An 11,403-nucleotide genomic window follows, 5' to 3' on the forward strand; every position below is an offset into this window, starting at 1 on the left:
AATGTGGCCTGATTTTTACAATAAAGTGACGGAAAAATTTGTCGTAAAAGAAAGAAGAATTGATTTCATTTATAAGTAAAAAAAAATATGAAGGTAAGTAACTAATTTAAGTTAAAAGAGTTAGTCAAGTCTCAATTAAAATTATTTAAGTAAATACTATTGTATTACATATTAAATAAAACTCTTATTTATAAATGACTACATATTTATGTATTATATTTTATTAGCAATAAATTTAATAAAACTATAGTACATTATGATAAACAAGAATGCCCAAACGTCGGACTCAGCATTCGCCACTGTATAATTTACATTTATTACATTCGGTTAGTAGAATAAAAGCCAAAAGGCGAATAACCCAAAATTAATAAATCATAAATGTCGGAACTTTGTAAGAGGCATACAAACATTTTTTAATTTAATTTGTTACTCAAGTTAGTTTTGAAATATACATTTTAGATTCTGAGTGGAGCGATGAATGTATTGATTTTACAATGATTTGTCCTTTTTTTTTGTGTCTATGTACATGTTGTCGAAATAATTTGAAATTCTGTGTAGTTTTCAAAAGCGGCCTAAAAAACAAAAAAAAAAATTAAAGAAGGAGAAAACAGGTATTTTAAATTTTTACGCAATTTTTACATATTAGTGTAATTTTAAAATAAATTATGTAGATGCATGGCATTTTCATTGAAAGTTTATATTTTAGTTAAGTTTTGATATTACCAATTTATTAAACGCTAAAACTACACATAAAAAAAAAAAATTAAAAATATTCAATTGTAAGTATTTTTTTTTTTTTTAATGTGCGTGACGAAAAAATGAAGTTTTTGAAGTTTTTCGTCAATTACTTCAAAACGAAGTTTAAGCGGGCTTTTTTTTATATTCTTATAAAGCACCGTAAAACACACATTTTGGAAAAAAAAATTTTAAAAATCGATAGGTTGCTAAACTAGAATTATGCCAAATTGCATGTAATAATTTTATATTTATAATCAAGGGGGGCGATCCACCCCCCCCCCCCCGTAGGACCACCACTGTAAGATTGTAAGTGCCTGCAAGTGGACCGATAAAGCACAAAAAACTCGATGGGCCGAATTTGTCCTGCAATCCAGGCCTGGCTGAAGTTTCCTGTCAAAGTATATTTTAATACCTGTGACGATAAATAATGACAAGATCAAACCTTGACATTTTCAGGGATCGTCGGAATATCAATGTCAGATTGATGTAAGGAAAGATTGTTTTTCACAGAGACAATTTTATGTGGCATGTTCGAGTCAGCACGCGCCCTCAAGTATAATAATTATTTTGCCATCAAAGAAGAAATACATCAAAATATTATGTAGTTTATAATTTAAATACAGAGAAGTTTTATACCTAATAAAATTGTCATGAATTATTTATTTTTTTTTTATTGATCAAAATACATCGACAACTAGGCCATTAGTAAAAGAAAATTTTTTTTTTGGTTACATTTTCAGTATTTAAGTATTTAAATTTTCCACATTAAATTAAATTGTTCAATTCTTTTTTTATAGTAGGTAATATTACATATTAAAATTTTGTGGGCAAAGTCATGACGGGCGACCAGCTTTATCGATCGAAGAGTCTCGCTAGAGACTCCTTTCTGTGCATAAGTAACACCGACCGATAGCGTGATCGAAGAGTCTCGCTAGAGACTCCTTAGTCCTTTCTGTGCATAAGTAACACCGACCGATAGCGTGACTATTATACATTAAGTTTCGTCTCGGCGCTCGGACCTCTCACTCGCACGCGTTGGTTGAATGCGGAGTGCGAGAGAGACAGAGCTAAAAACTGCAGTTTTGTGGGTCTTTTCTTTCGTTCCGTCGTACGGCGAGATGCGGCCGCCCAAACTTCCCCTTCCAACACCGTAGCAACCGCCACGCGCAGTACCGCTACCGTACCGCGAACCTCATACACAACAACAAGCTATTCACTCTGCGAACGCCGCGGAACATTCAACATACTACCGTGGTCTCGTCGTCTCCTGCATTGTACATTATTTTACGCGGTTTATTGTTATACAAAACAACAGCTACGTGCGGTGCAACTCCTTATGTTATAGGGAGCTATTATATGTACCTATTATAACTATTTTAGTACTATAATAATAATTATTATTATTAAATAATTGTATTATTAATATAAAAAAATATTATATTCTGTGCATAAGTAACAGCACACCGACCGATAACGTGACTATTATACATTAAGTTTCGTCTCGGCGCTCGGACCTCTCACTCGTATTATATATTACAAAATAATTAAATTGTCCCGAGATATCAAAGTAAAACGTACTTCGAAAAAATAATTGAAATCCTCAAAAAATCTACTTCGGAGAAGTAAAAAAGGCTTTCTGTGCGTAAGTTGAAGAGATTGGGAGAAAAGATAGAACTTTGGTGTTAATAAAGATGTGAAATCAATCTCAAAGTTCTGTGCCAAAAAGGGCCACGGTTGAAAAAATAGAATTTGGAGCTTATTAAAGAAGTGAAATCAATACCCAAATTATGTGCCTCAACTTAAAAAAATATCTTATTCAAAAAAATGTCAAGATGTTCAACTGTACAAACATTGAAAAAAATATTAGCACAGAACGGCGTACAATAATAATGAATTACCCATAAATCGGAGTTGTTGACTTGTTTAGTTGTTTACGAGTTTAACTGTCTGACTAGAACTTTTGTTGATTATCTGTAATTCACGCCGTTCTGTGCTAATATTTTTTTTCAATGTTTGTACAGTTGAACATCTTGACATTTTTTTGAATAAGATATTTTTTCAAGTTGAGGCACATAATTTGGGTATTGATTTCACATCTTTATTAACACCAAAGTTCTATCTTTTCTCCCAATCTCTTCAACTTACGCACAGAAAGCCTTTTTTACTTCTCCGAAGTAGATTTTTTGAGGATATAATATATACGTTTAAATACTGAACGTGTCCTTTAAACTGATTGACCATAGTAGAGTTTAAATAATAGATTGGGGTTTTTCATTTTCGTGGTACCTTCTTAACACTAAATAAGAATACACTTAGAAAGTATTCTATATGATGAATGACTACGTTTTTTAAGCTTAAAAAACACTATAACACTGAATATTAAATAACAAATCGAAGAAAGTTTAGAGTTGGCATTTTAAAGAGGCGTCAAATCCTGGACATGGGAAACGACGGGCGGGACATTTATAGAAAATAATTTGTATAATATTGTCGATGTGAGGTAATATTGTATAAACTTAAGTAACTACAATTGAGCAATTATATGGTTATTTTTTACGGGCAACGGAGTGCACACGCGGGATTAGCTAGTCGTATACAATATCATCTAATTTTTGTCTCAGACGATTAATGATTCGAATGATTTCAACGAACAAAACAGAAAAGCATTAATAGACAGACAACCTGCAGTTAAACAGTATCTTGTTTTAAAATACTTCAATTAATTCCTGTTCAAAGAGCGATGATGATGGATGTGTTCATTCGTTCATTCGGCGTAGACGTAGCTAGGTATTTATAGGTACTGCGCTAATGCACAATAGATAATCCTTTGACTTCGATTTTCTCGCCATTTTCGACATGTAATATTTAGAAAATTGTGTATATTTGTTAATTATTGAGAATATTATATTCATTTTCTTGCTTATATAGAGACGGTGTTTGAAACACCATTTAAGATGCCACCTCAGTGTTTGTGGGACCAGCATTATTTTCCACATTTTTCATCACCTCCGTCATCACGCCTTGTAGTTGAGTTGGAGTTTTCATATTATCCTCTACCACCTCTGCCGGAGTTATATGTTGGATTGGCACTATTCCATACGATATTACAACCGTCACCGCAACCATTATGACATAATGTTGTGTGACTGTGTCGGCATTTTCTTATTCTACGCCCGCCCCAGAAAATGTTGTATCCTGATTAACGTATGATTTTCCTCCTCAGTCCTCCGTCTTTTATGGAGGCCGAGACGTTTGATTCGCCACAACAATTGCTGCGGCGGTATTTCTTAGACTGCGGCCGATCGGTCTATTCTATACATAGCCAGCAGACATACGGTGCCAACTACCAAGTAGCCTTGCAAGAGGTCGATGATAATTGTATTTTCTAATGTATAAAATAATATGTTTATTTATATGAAAAACAATGTGTAAATATTTACAATGTATTAATAGTAATATAAATAGTAACATATAAAATGTAAAATGTAATACATTTTATAATATACAGGGTGATTCTTTTAAGTGGGTACACTAATTATCTCGAAAAGTATTTACTTTTTTCAAAATATTTTTTTACATGGTTTCAAGTTGTTAAATAACCAACGTCTTTATTAAAAAATTATATTTTTAAATATTTTTTATCCTTATCACTTTTAAGTTTTTACTTTTTTGAATGACAACATAGAGTTTTAATTTCATATTCCAAAGCAGAATATTTTTCTAAGTATTTTGATACATAAAAATCAAATTGGCTAGTAGTTTTTGAGTTATAAGTATTTAAAGTTTAGATTGGCAGAGTGGAGTGATACGGGGTTACCCCGCAAAATGTTTGTCCACTACTCCGCTTGTCTAACATTTATATACATATAACTCATAAACTACTCGTCCTAAATAAAGTCCAGTTTATTTGTCTACGAATTAAATTTTAAAAAATCGGGGTCTAGAGAAGCATTGTGACGAATATATTAAACTTGAATGCAATGATATAATAAAATCGTTGTATATACGAAAACATTTCAGACCGAAGATGATTACTGTTTAGTGTTTAAAATGATTAATTTTATTATAAGGTATTTGTATTATCTACAGTAAATTATAAATAAATATACACATAATCGTTATTTTTGGGTTTTTAAAATGAAATGTCTGCCAAAAGTCACTGTATTTATAGGTATATTATTTTAGATATTTTTGGTAAAAGTATAATATATATTTATATATATAAACTATTTATGAGAATCCATGTTTTAAATTTTCAATTCTTTACTAAAATTGTATTAACTATTTAAATTTTGAAAGATACATTCTTTGTGCACGGTGAATTATAATAACTATAGGTTCGGTTCTGCGTTGATATGAATTAGGAGGATAACTCATTGGTTATAAACTTATAACTTATCAATATATAATATATTGTAAGTTTATTTTTTTTTTCAAAATAATAATAATCTTTATACTATATATTATGTAATGAAAAAATAAAAATAAATCGTTCAAAGGAACCTCTATCAAGTTTATCATTTTTTTTAAATTTCTATACCTTTTAACCATTCTGTAGCCTGTAGGGGTTAAATACTGGGAAGGGGCCAAAGAATTACCCAGAGTCTGATTCTTTCACTATAAGACTTTTGTTAGGTAATCAAGATTATATGATGACAGCTGCTGTAGAAAATCGTTTGTTGTTTTTTTAACACATTTTATCAGTGTGTCTTCATGTATAAAAATTTGATTATACGCCATTTACATCACAAATCAATAAAATATGCATACCTGGTAGAAAAAGATGATTTTATATTTATTATTTATATGCAATTGCATATACAGAATATATGTAAATGCATATAATCTGTGGTCCATAGCCGGAAATTGGGGGTGCTTAACCCCTCAAATATTGTAATAGCCCCCAAATTTTTTTTTTAGTTAATTAAGCCCCCCCAGAAATTTCTATGGATTTCTGCCTATGCCGGAGTCTCCCATAAACCTCTTTTCAGAACAGTTGTTATTATTTTTGAATTTAATAACAAGTCCATGACAATAATGTTTAAATGATTCGACATACTATAAAATTTTAAGATACAGCATTTTCATACAAATGTTTGATAGAATAATCATTTTAATATGCAATATTCCCATATTCTATTTCAATAAAATTTAAATATTGTAAAAGATACCAATGTATTGGTAAACAAACAATATTCTTAATTTTAAGTTTGATATTAGGATACATTAACAGTATTAATATAAGGTTCATTTAATAACAACACAATAGTACAATAAAATTATTTTTTGGTTAATTAAAATCAACTTTATTTCATCAAGGAATATAATATTTATAAACTTCAACTCTTTTTCTCAATAATACTTATACAGGATAACCTTGTACCATTACACTTGTTCCTGGCAAAGTATTTGTCATTAAACGGCTCATAAAACTCTAAAAAATATAAATATATGATTTCATCAAAACTTTTGCTAACTTTTGTAAACGTCTATATTATGCAACCTCTCCTAAAAATTGTATGATAGTAACTTTTTAAATTATCAAAAACACGTTACTATAATAAACGAAAGTTACTAACACCTAATCTCAAAAACTACTTGACCAATTTCAATTAAAGTTATATCAATAGATTTCTTGAAACTTTAGGTAGGGTGTTTTAGCTTCTGTATTCAACCCATATTTATGCAGCTATAAAGTGGCTCATACCCGAATTTTGTTTAGGATGACAAAAATTAAATACATTTTTATTCATATGTATGGTTAACATTGGTTATCGACTAGATCACTAGATCATAGTTATTACTTATTATTGGGCCTCGGATGTTGTTGCATTTGCAATTTTTTTTCTACTGTTCGGATTCGTTGCTAAGTAAGTTATACATTTATTTCAAACGAGTACCAATTAATATATAAAAAATGTAAATGCAACTTTTTGACCTTTTTTCAATTTTGTTGATTGTCGTCATTTTCAATGCAATTTTATACATTTTTTTATGTTTTCATTTTTTTTTGTTAGATTATACAGTGCAATAATTTTTAAGGTAAGGTAAGGTTTTTAAAAAAAAAAAACAAATCAAAAATAGTTTAAATAAAAAGTTTTAAATTTTGATAAAATTATTTGTAGATTTCTGAAAAAATAAGAAGACCGCACAATTTACCAGATTTTTAATGACAACTGACAATCTTTTTTATTATCTACTCGTTTAAAACCTATCTAATAAAACTTAATAATATTACTTAATAAAATGACTTAATCCATTTCATAAAATAATTTGTTAATATATTTTTTTTGGTACAAAATATTTTTTTATTGCAATTTTGGGTTTTTTTCACAGCATTAATGCAATCAATTTTATAAAATGTTTAGTGCAACAACATCCGAGCCCTACTTATTATAAATATGGCATATTATTTAATTGTTATTGAACAATATATAACCCATTTCACACGTAAAGCATTTGATGTTCACACATAAAATAATAATCATATTTAGTGTGAGTTCCTATTGAGCCAATGCTCACAACTTATTCATATCAATTTTATTTTATTAAATACCATTAAAAATAGTCAACATTTATCGATTAGCCAATGAATTATGATCACAACTTGAAAATGAATACATACATTTTTGTGATTTTCAGTAGCATAGGCAATGCACATTGATTTTGTAGTGTGTGCACTTAAAATTTCACAATAATCTTTATTTTTATATAATACTAAGGCTCCTGCAAGTTTTTCATTAGAAGTTCTTAATATTGGTGAATCTGGAAAAATAAATTTCTTATGTTAAGGTATATAACTGTATCAAACAAAAAATTTGGTTGTAACAGATAACTAACGTATAAAATCTTCATTAAAACATTTATTAATCGCGATTGTAGGGCAAGAACAATTAAAAAGTTGTCTAGATATTTCTTTAGCTAGGTTTGTTTTAATCAGATGTTCACCACAACCAGAAGTTGTTACTGCAGTTGCAACGCCATTAGACATATTTTGGGCCCAACATCCTGATCCTAATAAAGCAGCCTGAAAAATTATTACAGTGAAACATTACATATAGTAGATTTTTAATAGGTTCTTTACAAATCACAATAGATCTATAGTATATTGTGTAGCAAGGGTTGTAAAGGTACTATTTCGAGTTGATGACGATTGCGGCATGAGGATCAGTTTGACTAGTTTGAGTCATTATGACTGAAATATTGCTTTCCCACAAGAGCTATATTTACTTTTTTTTTTATCATATCTCTAGATTCACCTAACTGTATTATGTAGAACAGCAAAGGAAATAACTCACCTGTCAGCTACCAGCTACTATTTGTCAAATAGTACATGCAGTGACACAAACACAAGCAAGAAGAGGTTCTAAATTCTATACACCCCTCCCCTTGGTTGTATTATTTCTAATACAGACATATTAGATTTTTATCTTTAGTTGAAATCTCTATGTTTAAACATGTATGGACCACCATCGCCTCATATATTACAGTTAAAATCTAATAAAATCTAGTGAATAGAAAAAAAATAGGTAATATACATAATGAGCTGATGAAGTTTCAAGTTTAAATTATTAATATTTTTTGAAAAACAACAAATTAACTAAAATTGATGTGTAAGATAAATCGTTTTCATTACCTATTGTACGTCTGAAATGGTTGAAACTTGAACTTTAAACACCAATAACATATTCATACCTATATCTTTATGCTTAACCTTTGATATCTCAATAAAAACATAATGAAATCTTATGTTAATTATTTGAACTTTAGGAATAAAAATTAAAAATTGTATGCATTCTCAAATTCAAAACCATTTGCAATAATTTATAAGTTTTAAAAATTCTACCCAAATAGAACTTCAAACTTTAATATTATCTGTAATTTTTTATAAAACATTCTACATTGGGTTTATAATAAAAATTAATAAACAAATTATTATTGCTATGGTTAAAATATTAATACAATTTACTTGTCCAACGCGACCATCTTGTTTCAATAAGATTCCACCACTAGAAGATGATGCAGCAACATTTCCAAACTTATCCATACCAACACAACCTACAGTATCTAATCTACGGTTTTCCACCTATGAAATACAATAATACGATTCAGTAAAAATTTTTTTTTAAATTGACGTTTATATTTTAAAGTTACTTGACAATTACTGTACTTTTGATTCATAACTTTATATTTATTGTGAACAAAGTCTCTTTTTGATTTTTCTAAAACAATTTAACAATATACTCATAAGGCACAGAACATTGAGAGGTAATAAATAATATAGATTGAAAAATATCACTATACCTGAAATTAAACTAAATGGATCAACAGCTACTATATTGTTTGCTATAGCATATTCATGAGCTCCGAGACCAACAAGTAAACTTAATTGAGAAAAATAATTTGTATGAAAATATATTTTAATCGAACCAGAAAATATAAATATTTGAATTCAGACAAAATTGTTCATATTCATAGTAAAAAATTAAAATAATTATTTAATGCATCACCCGTTCAGAAATAAAAAAAAATGCAAAAGGAATTACCTTTTTCAGATCTATATTGAAAATACGATTTTGAGTTGACCTCATTTTACTCCATGTAATTAAATTATATTCTAATAGGTATACAAAGAATTACCAACTATGGCCAGCGAAAGTATTAAATACAAATTGAAAAAATATTAATTCATATCTACTAAATTAACTATATTATATACTAAAATATCAATGAAAATTATGATAGGTTAGGTTAGTTAGTTAAAATCTCAAAATTAATTTAAATTCAACCTTAAATGAGAAAGAAAATAACACTACTTATACTATAGGTAAAATGTATTCAATTAAAAATTATAGTACTATAATGTAGGGTTGCCATTCGTCTTTTTTTGCTTAGCCTGGGCACAGCCAGTATTGAGCACACTGTGTCAATCACTTGGCTTTTAAAAATACAGACAACAAAATAATAAATCTGCAATGATTATTATTTACCTACTATTTATTTTTAACAAAATATATAATGTATGGAATGTAGAATGAAGTTATAAATAGTAATACACTAATTATGATATGAAAAATGTATTTATAATTGCTATTATTTATCTCAGACAAATATTTCAAGAAGCTTGTTTAGAATAATGTCATCTATTCACTATTGCATACAAATATACCTAATTAAAAATGATTTGTTAGTATAAGCGGTGGTGAATATATTGGGGGTGGCCAGTGGGCTGCAGCCCCTTCCAAACTTACAGTCTCAACTGTTAAATACATAGTAGCCTCTAGATGCTAGATCATTATTGTTAGTTGCTATATATTACAATCCACCCCAAAAATTATTTTTATATAAGCAACTGAGTTTAAGAGTAAACCAAGAACTAAAACCAGATGCATGAAAAATGTATTAATTTAATGGATCAATAAAACTTAATGGGCCAATCATATTTAAGAGATCATTAACTCACAATTTATCAATTGAATGTTTAGTAATTATTCATGTAACCCAGCATAAGTTCTATTTCATGCTCAGTAGTAAAAATATACTATACTTTTAAAACTTAAAAAAGATAACAGTAAAAAAAAGATTATCGGTTATTATCTATAATTTATATACCATGGAGGAATTCTTCCAAATGACATTTTTAAATTTTGTTTTTCACAAATTAGTTTGGCAAGAGCGATTGGATTTTTTATACCAGAAACAGCACCAACACCTCCATAATGCATATTTGATCCATCTGTAATACTTGCATCACATTCCACAGCTCCATTCCACGTTAAATTAGATCCATAACCAGCATTAGTTAGCGGAGAATCTTCTAAAACCATAGTGGCTACTGCAACTGCATCTAGCGCGGATCCATTATTTTTTAGTACTTCCAATCCCTAAAAAAATAACATTGATATAAGCTCATTTCAATTGTGCTATAATATTTACCAACCTTTTTACAAGCTTTCAAACATATTTTTTTATAATTTGCTTCCTTAGTTGTTTTTTGATATCCCGCACCTATTCAAAAATAGTAATAAATCAGTTTGGTTGAGTATCAAGAACATACAGAGTATCAGACAATTTTTTGATTAAAATACACATTGCAATATTAAACTCTAACTACCATTTTACTTGGTTCATCATAAGTATTTGATATCTTACCAGTGTGAACAGCAATTACGCAGTCCATGTTACTTTAATTTCTCATTAAATAGTTTTAAATATTATCTTGCACATTAAATTCAACATAGCTTTTAAATTTGAATGAATATCATTACATGTAAATTGAAGATTTATTATTTTAATACGTTATAATATTAGAATAATATAAAATATATTTAATACCTATTTTCGTAATGGTCTGAATAATAATAATTAATAGGCATAAAATATTCAATATAAATAAAATAAAATAATGTATAAATTCTGTGGTTGTGTGGGAATAGTGCGGCTACAGTAGTCTTTGAAACTTGAGATTGAGACTACAACAGGTCTTCAAGACTTTTTTTCATAAGAAATGAAGAACAAATATTATTTAGATTAGAATTCGGGAGTTAATTTCTGATTATCACTTTTATAATATGGTTGATAACTAACAGAAATTATTTGGCGCCATAAATCATGGTATAATATCATAATGTACGTATTATATATAATATAATATTTAACTTATTC

General features: G+C 28.6%; 1 protein-coding gene across 3 annotated transcripts; it reads right to left on the reverse strand.

The window, feature by feature from the left end:
* Nucleotides 1-248: 248 nt before the first annotated feature.
* Tasp1 (Taspase 1) lies at nt 249-11,301 on the reverse strand. Of its 3 annotated transcripts, XM_015514421.2 has the most exons (10): nt 11,074-11,299; nt 10,891-10,979; nt 10,679-10,746; nt 10,351-10,622; nt 9,043-9,122; nt 8,893-8,960; nt 8,708-8,824; nt 7,579-7,765; nt 7,364-7,503; nt 6,018-6,172 (listed from the first exon to the last, which is right to left on the reverse strand). In XM_015514421.2, exons 2-10 carry the CDS (start codon nt 10,916-10,918, stop codon nt 6,101-6,103), a joined length of 1,032 nt encoding a protein of 343 aa, XP_015369907.2. In that variant the 5' UTR covers nt 10,919-10,979; nt 11,074-11,299; the 3' UTR covers nt 6,018-6,100. The 3 variants fall into 3 exon arrangements, with proteins under 3 accessions (XP_089081060.1, XP_015369907.2, XP_089081059.1); XM_089224934.1 differs by lacking the exon at nt 6,018-6,172 and adding an exon at nt 249-572 and having other exon boundaries at nt 10,891-11,301; XM_089224933.1 differs by having other exon boundaries at nt 10,891-11,299.
* Between the last annotated feature and the right edge of the window lie 102 nt (nt 11,302-11,403).

The sequence above is a fragment of the Diuraphis noxia genome, unplaced genomic scaffold, assembly GCF_037042655.1.
Source record: "Diuraphis noxia isolate RWA-SAM2 unplaced genomic scaffold, SU_Dnox_SAM2 contig0003, whole genome shotgun sequence".
Lineage (NCBI taxonomy): Eukaryota > Metazoa > Arthropoda > Insecta > Hemiptera > Aphididae > Diuraphis > Diuraphis noxia.

Bases quoted from the DNA above. Each gene is read 5' to 3' on its own strand.
- Tasp1 (XM_015514421.2), bottom strand. From the start codon at position 10,918: ATGGACTGCGTAATTGCTGTTCACACTG. The intron at 10,623-10,678 runs GTTGGTAAATAT...TTATTTTTTTAG, and splicing joins GTTTGAAAGCTTGTAAAAAG to GGATTGGAAGTACTAAAAAA. The intron at 7,766-8,707 runs GTAAATTGTATT...ATAATTTTTCAG, and splicing joins AAGATGGTCGCGTTGGACAA to GCTGCTTTATTAGGATCAGG.